The sequence below is a fragment of the Saccopteryx leptura genome, chromosome 1 (genome assembly GCF_036850995.1).
Source record: "Saccopteryx leptura isolate mSacLep1 chromosome 1, mSacLep1_pri_phased_curated, whole genome shotgun sequence".
NCBI classification, from domain to species: domain Eukaryota; kingdom Metazoa; phylum Chordata; class Mammalia; order Chiroptera; family Emballonuridae; genus Saccopteryx; species Saccopteryx leptura.
Genome location: NC_089503.1, coordinates 125168145 through 125180706, shown reverse-complemented (window position 1 = coordinate 125180706; position 12562 = coordinate 125168145). Strand labels below are relative to the sequence as shown.

The 12562-nt window shown below is 43.2% G+C and overlaps 1 protein-coding gene across 8 annotated transcripts in view; it reads right to left on the bottom strand.

Annotated features, from left to right (window-relative positions):
* Positions 1-1424: 1424 nt before the first annotated feature.
* CTNND2 (catenin delta 2) overlaps positions 1425-12562 on the bottom strand; it is a 944271-nt gene continuing 933133 nt past the window's right edge. For all 8 annotated transcript variants that reach the window (XM_066374395.1, XM_066374422.1, XM_066374405.1 and 5 more), the window contains 2 exons: positions 10105-10178; positions 1425-3254 (listed from right to left, as the gene is read on the bottom strand). In XM_066374395.1, the coding sequence (XP_066230492.1) occupies positions 2994-3254; positions 10105-10178 (335 nt within the window). In that variant the 3' untranslated portion in view covers positions 1425-2993. The remainder of the gene's footprint in view (positions 3255-10104; positions 10179-12562) is intronic.

Genomic DNA, 12562 nt, shown 5'->3' with positions numbered 1-12562 from the left:
TTTTTTTTTTAAATATCTGGTCTCTCAACCACTTACTCTGGACAACTCTTTCAACTTTTACTAGGGTCAAAATTACCGGCATAAAATTGTTTACGATAACCTAGTAACTGGGCTAGTGACTTTGAATTTCAATGAACTTCTACCTAAAAGGGTCTACCAGTCTCCTTTCTGACTTTTTAAACATCTCTGGAACAGTCTAAAAAAAAAATAGAACCATTTAAAAAATATAGCTTTCCTTGTCCATTTCACAACATAGTTTAGTGGCCATTTCCTCCTGGGTCCTAACAGCACACTCAATGCGGTGAATGCACTCTGGCACCAGGTCTGTTATTGCCAACAGCTTGTTTTTTTGTTTTCTTTTTTTTAGGTTTAAAAATTTAGGAAAGTAAATAAGCTGCCCTTCCAAATATTAGGTCTTGGGTGAACAGAATATCCGGTTGCGATATTTCCCAAATGTAGCTATGAATGTGTCAGGATCAGTAAAGCAGTTGTAAGCAAACCCATTACAGCGCGTGTTGTTGGACATCTTGCGCTTGGAAGCTGGAGCTATTCATCTGTAGCAGTTTCATTTGCTACAAATGCTCTTAGATGATCTTTATCTTCAACAGGACCCAGTGACCAATGTCAATGAGTTCTTCAGAAGGTGTGGGGCTGAGAGTTGTGGAAACAGTGAAGGTAGTAATTATGTAATTCTGTTCTTTCTATCTGTGATGCCAGAGGCTCCTGGCTGAATTAATTCATCCTAGCCTGGCACAAAGCTCTCAAAGCACCACAGGCAGCAGAGACATCCTGGTCCTCGACGGTTACAAATGCAAGGCATGCATAGAGTCAAAATCATGAAGGAAATATGAAGTTCCTGCTAAGAGTAGGACTTTTAACACATTCATTAATTTCTTTCTGCACAACTCTAACCAGGGAATGTGTCCTATCATTACTTTTGGAAAAGTGAAACCGCTATTAGGTTATTGACAGTCACGTCTGCACACCACAGTCTCTACCTCGATGAACTTTAGTTATTTCACTCTATGACATGGATGAAGTGGAAACACTGTGCTTGATGCTACATATTTCTCCCTGTAGGGACTGAAGCATTCCTGGAAAGGAATCCAGAAATGTAGTCCTAGAGTAAACCGCCTGACAGGGTTCAACATGTGGGTGATTTGTAGGACAATTCACACAGAAATTTGTGTCTACTGCTGTATTCTAGAAGTTACCTTTCCATTCACAAAAATATGCATGAATGAAAGAATCTTTTGATTGTTTTTAAATTTGGAGAAGGAAACGGTGATTTCAGATTCTGAGCTGAATTAAGCTATGGAGAGCGTAGGGGAGCAAGTTTTAAAGGACGATGGCAGCCAGCCAATTTCTTTTGTTATTTAATTTTTTATTTTTTTCAAGAACAGTTAACATTTACTAGGCACCTATTGGCCTCAGTCACTTGCATCTAAAGAGCAAAGCTAATTTACCCACAGCCCGTGTTCTTGTAAATGGTTAGCCTTATTTCTTAGCTCTGTTAACCACTATTCTAACATTCGCTTCAAGTTCAATTTTAATAATCTAATCCATCATTGTCTACTGCTCCCTGCCACACGAACAAAAAGGTTTGGAGAGGAATAAGGCGAGCAGTTTACATTTTCTGTGGATACTTCAAGTAATTGGCCCCAAAGTGAAATTATTGAGTTGGCCATGGTTTATGGTGTTCTGAGGGCATAAAACATAGAGGAGATGGGCCTGTAGAAAGAGTTGGTATTCGAGAATGTGTGAATGTGTGAAAATCCTATAACTTCACTTCAACTGGCCTAATATCCTGAGTCACTAGATGGTCAGAAGAATAGGTAGAGTAAGAAAGGAACAAACTGATGGACATTTATCCTAAAAACCAAACACAAAGTTTGTACAAGATGAACATAGCAAATGAAATAGCTTCTGTCAAAATAAAACCTCACACAGGCCATTTTATACATACAAGGACATACACACACCCACACACGCACAGACACATGAGCAAGAATGTATATTTTGTAAGATAGGTCCTTGGAAATAGACATTCTTAGCAAATATGGATGACAGATCAATTGTAATTTATTTTCTTTTAACACTGTATCATCATAAAGAAAACTGGTATAAATGAAAAAAAATCTATTTCAAATATCTACATCTAAAATTTTAGGCAGTGAAAAAGCACTTTGTTGACAAGGAGTGTGGAATGATGTATGTTAATTGTCAGAAACTGCTTGAATGCCTTGCTTAGTTGCCACAAACAAGTTCACATATCAGAACGAACAATACTGCTAAATATTCCGTTTTTCCCCCATTTTTTTTTGTTAAAACATACTGAGAGAAGGAAAAGAAAAGAAAAACTGGAAATCCATACATCTTTCAAAAGTTTGAGAGTGAAGCAATATTTAGAACCATAGATGAGGAAACACTGCGGCATTGGTGTAATATACACAACGCGCTTCTCTTCTTTAATCTGTAATGTACATCAAATACTTTACAACAATGCATTAACAAAAGGCAAGAAACATCTTGCTGTACAGAGGAACCCCAATGCAACCAGAAGCCTAGAATCACAACGGATGAAGAGAGTAAACAAAGCGTGAGAAGCCGTCCCTCTAAAGTGTGTGACCTGTGCTGCCTGCCTCTGTGCTTATAACCTTCGTGCCCCACCGCCCCGACCGCCTCGCGTGCTGCCTCCAGCCACCTGCAGTACACAGCACTTTTTTTTTTATACCTAAAGCTCAAACTAGAAAGGTGTTGCACAATGTCATCTTTAGGATTGCTTTAGCTTTCTATTGACGCCCAAGTTAACTTTCAATTCATTTAGCTTTCTAAAATAGCTCTTAATATTTCCTTACTGGTTATCACAGCCTTCCTATGGAACAGGCTTTAACAAACTAAATCTGCAGGGAAAAAATAAAATAAAAAAAAGCAATGTCTTGTGGTATGCATGCACATGCACTGTTCCCGGAGCGCCTCGTGCCGCCCGCCCCTCACACCCAGGAGTCGGGGGAGGCGGGGTAGTGGCTTGTTTCATAGTTCAGTTCACTGTAAGGACGGGCAGCTGAGTAGAAGTCGACATAGTTGCCGGTGGACTTGAGTCCCAGGTGCATGGTGTACTCGCTGGCCGGAGGGCGATGGTGGACCTGGTCCTCAAAGAAGGACTCGTCATAATTTCTCGTGGAATTCTGAAACGGCTGGTAGGTCTCGTAATCTTTTCTGCTGGGCTCCTGCGGGACTGGCTGTGCTGAAACCTGCGCAGGAAAGAGCCACCGAATTAGCACGTTTCCCCTGGATCTGACCTCCTCCATTGTTAAGGCATTCCACCCTCCCTCAACGTCAGGGCTGTGAATGTCACCCAGGCACTCGCCAGTACGGCATGTCCCCAAATACTGCCACTAGGGATCTGAAAAGCCTAGATATCTCAAATAAATGGAGTCATAAACTATTTCTCCTTTTGTGTCTGGCTTCTTTCATTTAGCACAATGTCCTTCAAGTCCATCTATGTTGTTGTATGTGACAGAATTTCCTTTATTTTTTTTTTCTTCATTTTTCCGAAGCTGGAAATGGGGAGGCAGGCAGACAGACTTCCGCATGCACCCGACGGGTATCCACCCGGCATGCCCACCAGGGGGCGATGTTCTGCCCATCTGGGGCATCGCTCTGTTGCATCCAGAGCCATTCTAGTGCCTGAGGCAGAGGCCACAGAGCCATCCCCAGGGCCCTGGCCATCTTTTGCTCCAATGGAGCCTCGGCTGCTGGAGGGGAAGAGAGAGACAGAGAGGAAGGAGAGGGGGAGGGGTGGAGAAGCAGATGGGTGCCTCTCCTGTGTGCCCTGGCCGGGAATCGAACCCAGGACTCCTGCACGCCAGGCCGACGCTCTACCGCTGAGCCAACCGGCCAGGGCCTCCTTCTTTTTTAAGGCCAAGTAATATTCCACGTATGGAGATACCACATTTGTTTATCCCTTCATCTGCTGATGGACACCAGGCTGTTTCCATCTTTGGACTATTGTGAATAATGCTGCAATGAACATGGTGTACCAGTATTTGTCTGAGTCCTTTCTTTCAAGCCTTTTTGGTACCTAGAAGTGGAATTGCTGAATCTTGTGGTGAATCTGCTTAACTTTTTGAGGAATCACCAAGCTATCTCAGCAGCTACACCACTTTTTGAGATAGGCTTTTTAAATTACAGAGGCACACACAAGAAGCTATAAACACAGCAGCTGATTTTCATCTTCCCTGCATTTTCTCCGTTATACCTAGGTGTCACAATCCCAGACGGAGAGACCGTGAAGGTGTACAAGGCCTCATGATCACCAAGGCATCTTCCTGTCAGGCAAAGGCTGTGCTCAATACTTCTCTGGAGGAATAGCTTCTGGTAATAGGGACATTCCATCACATCTGCCTAAGTGACCAGGTACCACAGCTTTAGAAAGATACACAGAGAAGCATGTACTGAAAAGAGAGAATCTACCCAAATACAATATCCTCTGGAGGACCAAAATGTTTCTAACTTTATTCATTTAAGACTTGATGGAACTCGAGAATGCTGTGGAATTATGAAGCTTTTGGTTAGGGGTGAAAGGGAGGGGTGTCTTCAGAATTGCCTGGGGTCCCCCAGCCCACCTCAATACTCGCTGTTTGCACTCTTGTCCTCTGCAGGTTACTGTCTGATTTAGGGGCCCTTGAAGGTTAAAGGGATCACAGAAGCCTTCAGGGCAGGAAAAATTAAGAATTATTTCCCTGGGCTGTAAGGACATTAAGACAAAGCGTGTTCATAGGTAATTAGCATTTGTATGTGGGGAGTTTAGTATCCCCTTCCCTTCTGGGGTCCCTTTCCCTGAAGTGAGAAGAACCTTCCAAGGTGTGGGGTGACGACCAGACCCACAGTAAGTGCATACAGGCACAAAGTTGTGCTCACGTGCAGTAAGTGGGGAGGAGGTCTGATGGGAATAATAAAATACTCTTCAAGAAAGAGTTTGATTGCTTTCAAGCCAATTCAGTAATTCTCTATTAATTTAACTAAAGTTCAGCATGGAAATGTCCTCTAGAAATTGGTCTTAGTTAATGGATAATGATTTGTAATTAGCATGTGGCATGTAAATGAATGCTTTAATGGCCTGCACATAATTCTTCTCTCAAGTACGTAAAACTCCCTCTTACACGTAATTGATTTATACTAGTAATCAACCTGTTTTTCAAAGAAGAGGTAAGCTTCATCACAGCTGCCACCCAGTATGTGCTACCCTTCTGGTTAGGGGTGGTTGAATGAATGAGGTTTCTGTCTACCTGTGAAAGTCCATAGAGTGTAGGTGTTTGTTAGCCTAAGAGACTGGCCATAAGAAAGACATTTGGAACTAATCTGCAACATGGACAAATAAACGTTGCTAGGACCAGCTCTAACAAATGACTTGGAGAAGCTAAGGTGTACTTTGCTATTCTTTGAAGAGTTGTGTGCTAATGTTGTTTCACCACTGCAACACTCGGTTGCCACCCAAGTGTAAAGCATACAAAGGGTTAGACCTGAGATGTCTGGAAAAATTATACAGGGAAGGAACTAGAATGCACTGTGTTTCTATTTCAGTAGACACTATATTCAATATTTAACAGGTTTCTTCTTGTTTAATCTTCAAATAGTCATAAACATTTTTGTATGTACTGTATGTCCCCATGTATAAGATGCACTTTTTTGGGAAAAAATTTGGGGTCTAAAAACTGGTTATATCTTATACAGTGGTTATAGATTTTTTTACTTACATTTCCTGCTTTTTCGTACTTGTTTTGTGCTCATAGTTGAAGACAGTGATTCATTATCAGACACAGATAAGAACAAGCTAATGGATGGGAGTTGTATGAATTTTATGATGAATAAAACTTGAGTTCAATAACTTTATGCAATACACTTTTTTTCAAATTTCGGGCCCCAAAATTAAGGTGCATCTTATACATGGGAAAATATGGTATGTTTGTTTATGTCTCTATATCTCTTTCCCTCCTTCTCTAACTCTCTCAATTTTCCTTTCCTCCTTCCTCCCTTCCTCCCTCCTTTCCTTTTTCCTTCCTTCCTTCCCTTCCTTCCTTCCTTCCTTCCTTCCTTCCTTCCTTCCTTCCTTCCTTCCTTCCTTCCTTCCTTCCTTCCTTCCTTCCTTCCTTCCTTCCTCCTTCTATAATTTGTGTCTATGTGCTTTAATGCTCAAATAAGAGGACCATAAGTACAAAGCAGGGAAAATGGGATAAGAAGGCAGAAGAATCATATCGGAGTCTTTGCCTCTTCTGGCTGGGTGACTAAAGGCAAAGCTTATCCACCTGGAATGTCAATTTCCTCATTTCTGGGGACAATGTTTTCTGCCCTGCCCACCTGGTCATGAGACTGAGGAAACCAACTAGGAACTCAAAATACTGTTTTGTTGTCAGCAGTAATAATTTGAACCGAAACACCAAATTTCTTTGTTTCTAGTTTATGAACAAAATTCTGTTGTTATCTGGATCTATACATTTTAATATACTCTTTTCCTTTATAAGGATGAAATGGACTGGTAAAAGCCCAGGAGAATTTTTGGAATGTTTAAGTAGTTAACTCTTAAAGTGATGCCTGTAACCTGTTGACTTCAAACATGAAAACCAATTTCTTCTAGGAGTCCTTTAGCGTGGAAGTCACTGAAAACGAGACGGGAGTCCCAGGCAGTCACCTGGGGAGCGCCAGAGCTGAGACGTGGAAAGCCTGGTTCATGGCTACTGCCCAGGCCCTTACCACACTTGGACATGTGACGCCATTGCCTCATTCTCAGCTCTCATCGTTTTTTTTTTTTTTTCCTATTTTAGAGATCCACCTGAAATCAGCTTCCATCAGGGAATCATTTCTCTAGGATGAGTCGCTGTCCAGCTGCTTTTGCAAAGCTCGTGAGGCCTAGTTGGCAACTAGGACACCCAGAAGAATAGAGTGCTCAGCAGAGGACAAGCTTTGACACTGAAACTGGGTGAACCCAGAGCATCTCTGCGGGTTAAATTGTTCAAGCTGGCTTTTTACCAGCTAAGAGGTTGTGAGGTCACCCTTGGTACAGGAATCTCCCAATGAAAGCATTCCATCTGGAATGGCTGGCCATGCCCATGTGGCCAGAGAATCCAAATCATGGACGATGCTTATAAGGTGGTCTCCAACTGAAGGAGAACCAAATTGTCTCCTCTTTCAAATGGTTAGGATGGTCAAATTTAATTCCGTTCCCAAGAGGGAACTGCAGGTAAAGCTAAAGTTTAGTCCTATAACAGAGTCCAAAATAAGCAAAACACTTATTCTTTTCTCCCCAAGTTCACTGGCATGTCATAATGATTTCCTTGAAATTTTTTTTTAGGAGAGAGAAGCATCAACTCATTGTTCTATTTTGTTGTTTCCCACTGATTGCTTCTTTTTTTGTATGTGTGTGACAGAGACAGAGAGAGACAGAGAGAGGGACAGATAGGGACAGACAGACAGGAAAGGAAAGAGATGAGAAGCATCAATTCTTTGTTGCGGCACCTCAGTTGTTCATTGATTGCTTTCTTATATGTGCCTTGATCGGGGAGCTACAGCAGACAGAGTGATCCCTTGCTCGAGCCAGCGACCGTGGGCTCAAGCAGGCGAGCCTTGCTCAAACCAGATGAGCCTGCGCTCAAGCTGGCGACCTTGGGGTTTTGAACCTAGGTCCTCCACATCCCAGTCCGATGACGCTCTATCCACTGCGCCACTGCCTGGTCAGTCTGATTGCTTCTTATATGTGCTCTGATGGGAGCTCAAACCAGTGGGCTTTGGGTTGTTGAGCCAGCATGGTCAGAATCAAGCTGGTAACCTTTGTGCTTCAGGATGATGTTCTATCCACTGTGCCTCCAGCCAGGACTCTTTGGACTTTTTTAAGGGAAAAAAACAAATTTCTTTGGTTGACTATTTAAAATGTTTCTTGATATTAGAATAAACAATCTCATTGCCTACTTCACTTTGCTGGACCTGGTTAGGGAATAATGATGGCACTAAACTGTGGCCACACAGAACTCAGCTCTGCCAGTGGCCTGCTAACGACATCTCCCCTGGGCTGACGAGCGGTACAGAGCTTGGTCTCCATTCCTGCCAGCATTTGCCTGAGACACTGTGGCCTTGACATTCACACTGAAGCTGAGTCGAGTAAATTCTGGGGCACCCTGGGGAAAATGCTGCAGTGGGCTGTGCTCTCTCTTGCAGTAGAGATGTCATCTTAGCACATTGATTCTAATTTTCCTAAATGCTCAGAAGAGGCTTCATGAAAAGAACTGCCCCTAGAACCATTATGGACTGTCCTCTACATCTAGATTGCAAGCAGTCCTTTGGAATCTCCTACAGCCACACTGTAGGGGCCTCTGGGCCACGCTGGGGTGTTTCTTCATTGACAACAACAACAGAATTCCATTAAAGAAAGGTTGGTATAGAATAAGCTGATTCTGGTGACAAGCTTCTTTTGACCCACCTAAACTAAAGACTAATCTGCTTCTGGGTCCTATCACATCCTACAAGTATCTTTAAAATCCGGGGACAGTTCACTAACAGTATTTAGTATTTGCTAAAAGAAAAAGGGTTGATTTCCATAAACAGAATTGGCATTTTCAATACATTTTGTTTCTATTTTCCACTATGTTCGGGCAGGCTCCTTGACACGTGGATAGTTGGAGGCCACCGCTAGCGATCTCTACTCTATAGCTCACTCCCTGACTTATTTATTCATTGGTTTCTTTGCTTTCAGCAACAACTAGAACTGAGGGAGTCTGAGTAGAGGTTAGCGATGTGGCAGGCAGGCCGGAGGGTCCGGGCCTTCTCCAGGGGGCTGTAAACAACACCAGATGTTTCAGGAGTGGCTGTGCAGAAACTGGAAAATGGGGGGCAAAAGGATAACTCCTCTACCCACTCTCATTTCTCCTGCTGATGGCTGATTAGAACAAAATAATTTTAGGTCTAGGAGATACTTCCTATGTCCTCCTCCTTCTTCCCTTGGAAACTGTCCTGTACAGGACACTCTACCTGCTAGAAGGGGATTCCTTCCTTTTCAGAGACGCTGTCCTGCTAGGTTGAGAAGGGTTCAAAAACAACCCATTGCCCTTTCATGTTGACTTTCAGCATCTGGATATTGTGATCAAGCACACAGGTTTCAGGCTTATCTTTTCAGCCCAACTTTTCTGATGCAGGAGAGAAATCTAGAGCATCAACAAGAAGCCAGTTCTGACAATGGTTTTTAGTAGCCAACAGTTACAAGGAACGCCATTCCTTCTGTGATGACCTCCAAAGGGAGAGAAAAGTATGAAGTTGTCCATCAACGAAGGGCAGGGGCTGTGCCTTTTGGCCTTTACAATCCCCATAGAACCACAGAGAAAATGGGTCTCGATGAATGTTTGCCAAATCAAACACATACATACAAACTTAGATCATTTCTTTTAAGTATCTACCATCCCAGAGCTGCTTAAAGCTGAATAGATACAAAAATCACCTGGACATCTTGTAAACTGTGAGTGTGATGCAGAAAACCTTGGACGGGTTCGGGCCAGAGACAGGGAAGAATCTCTTTTGCGTTTCTTACAAGCTCCCGAGGATGCTGGTACTGCTGGTTCTTCCACTAGACTTTGAGTTGCAAGGCACTTTAAAATGCATTTTATTTAGTTGTTCATATGGAAGCTGTTGTGTCTATTTTATTAGTAACTATCACTCATAAGGAATGCTTTATTCCAAATGAGAGGTGGCTGGGTTATGGGAACTACCTAATCCCTGTCTAGTGATTAGACAATCTGTCTGGTAACCAGCATCTTATGCTTGTATCATTGGGACTTGCCTTTGCCTTCTTTCTTTTAGTTTTGCATCATAGTGGAAAACTTGCTTTCTTCCACAAAATAAAGTGTGTGATTGTGGTGAAAGCTAAGACTCTTTTCAAATTTGAGGCTGTTTTAATGACGGCCACACCCACGTGGTGCTGGATGACACTGGAGGGAAGAGCAGCAATTACTATCTTTTCAGGACTGTTCTTCATTCATGTTAGGTAGAAGTTAACTTAGTTTTACAATTCACGCGGGTTGAAGGGAAAATCAATACAAAAACATTCTGTTGCTCCTTTACCTGGTTATGTTTGATGTCTTCAGTGGGCGCACCATATGAATTCCTATACAAAGTTGAAATTCCAGTGTTTTGAGCTGAAAGCAAAGGGAAACAAAGGCATTAGCAAGGAAAGAAAAATTTCAAGTTGAGGACTCATGGTCATCGAGGCAAATTCTTGCCCTAACAAGCTTGGTTTCTTGTGGACCGTTCCAAGTAGAAGAAATTCTTTGGCCCCGAACACTTTGCTTTGCATACAGACATTAAGAAAGAAGCACAGTTCTTCTATAAAATCCCCATAGTACGTCAGCCTCCTGCAATAAAGTTTGGATTGTAGACAGGGTCAGGGCAGGTGCGACAAACAGATGGTCATTTTGCAAGTTTTATGGCCTTCCTTTCTGGTGAAAGCTGGTGGATAATGAAAGCTTGTCACCTGCACTGAAGCATGCAGGAATCTGTATCAGCAGCTGAGTTTTCAGTGGGAGAATAACAAGAATGAAATTTCTAATTGGAGCTCACAGAAGTACTGGGTCATCTTTCAGACTATTCATTTCTCAAAGGCCCAAAGGACAGACGGGAAGCACCACTTGCGTGTGCCCTGCGCATCTGTGTGGCTCTGGCTTTGTAATCCTGGTAGACACAGGAGCCTCCACTCTGTCTGTGAGCAGCCTGAGGTATAGCTGAAAGGAAGGAAAGTCTCTTCCAGTTACCAGCAGCTTCCAAAGGCCGAGAAAAGGTGTTCATTTGCCCACTTCCTCACCTGGAACCCTTGAGGCTAATGGTACAAGCCTAGAAGAAGGGCCCCGGGCACCACTCCCTTCATAGCAACTATAAGGTCATGATTAAAGAAAGATTTTACCCTGGCCAACTGGCCATCCCAGTTCGATTCCTAGTCAGGGCATACAGGAGAAGCGACCATCTGCTTCTCTTCCCCTCCCTCTCCTCCTTCTCTCCCTTTTCCCCTCCTCCAGCCAGTGGCTCAATTGGTTCAAGCATCAGCCGCAGGTACTGAGGATGGCTCACTGGTTCAAGCATCAGCCTCAGGTGCTAAAAATAGCTTGGATGATTAGAACATCGGCCTCAGTCAGGGGTTACCAGGTAGATCCCGGTCGGAGCACATGCGGGAGTCTGTCTCACTATTTTCCCCTCCTCTCACTTAAAAAAAAAAAGATTTTGAAAATCTTTTCTGTAGAGTGTCAACGAAGTATAAAACACTCTAGAAATAAAGAAGGACTTATCTTTTGCTTCCAGTCTCTATGTGATAATGCAATAGGATGACCACCATCTCTCTGTCATAGACAGGCCACTCTAGACACAAAGTCAGTATAAGCTATCATTTCGGTCATGATTTTTACTAAAAGCACATAATTGCTATGTGATAAAACACACTCTTGGGAAATTTTACTTAGGAAGTTAGGGCTGAGAGTCTATTTTCAATTTTAAACCCCACTCAGATAGACTCTGGTTGAATACACATCGCTCCTGTCTCTGTATTACTGTGGAAAACATCGTCCCTTGCCCAAACCAATGCTACAGACTCCTCCTTGAAGGCCCAGCTTCCACTCTGCCCAGTCCTGCTCCTCCACCCAGCGTGTTCCCAACAACTGGGCAATCTTGTCAGACCAACTGGATCATGATAAAAGCCAAGCTCCCTATTATGGCCTACAAGGCTCTGAACAATCGGCCTCTGCCTAACACTCTGCAGCGTCTCTCTCTTCCCTGGCTCAGGGACCCCTAGCTATGCGGGCCCATCTTTCTTACTTGAGTCTGCCAAGTTTGTTTTGCTTCAAGGATGTTGTACTTGCTGATCCTTCTTTCTGAAACTTGCTTCCCTCAAACTCTGGCTGCCTCTCCTTGCTGGTTTTGGCTCAAATGTGTCATCCTTGATCCTGACAGTTAAATTAACCCTGCCCACCTGGCACCCTCTATCTCAGGGGTCCCAAAACTTTTTACACAGGGGGCCAGTTCACTGTCCCTCAGACCATTGGAGGGCCGGACTATAAAAAAAACTATGAACAAATCCCTATGCATACTGCACATATCTTATTTTAAAGTAAAAAAAAAAAAAAAAAAAGAAAGAAATACAATATTTAAAATAAAGAACAAGTAAATTTAAATCAACAAACTGACCAGTATTTCAATGGGAACTATGGACCTGCTTTTGGCTAATGAGATGGTCAATGTGCTCCTCTCACTGACCACCAGTGAAAGAGGTGCCCCTTCCGGAAGTGCGGCGGGGGCCGGTTTAATGGCCTCAGGGGGCCGCATGTGGCCCGCGGGCCGTAGTTTGGGGACCCCTGCTCTATCTCATTACCCTTTTTATTTTCTACATTCTCAACACCACATGCTAGTAGTGCCTTGTTGGTGAGCTGTTCTATTGTTTACCTTGTGTATTACCTGCCTTTGCTTATGAGAGCAGAGGCTCTGTAAGGACAGAGATTGGTCTGTCCTGACACATTTGTGGGTATGCCCAGCATCTGGA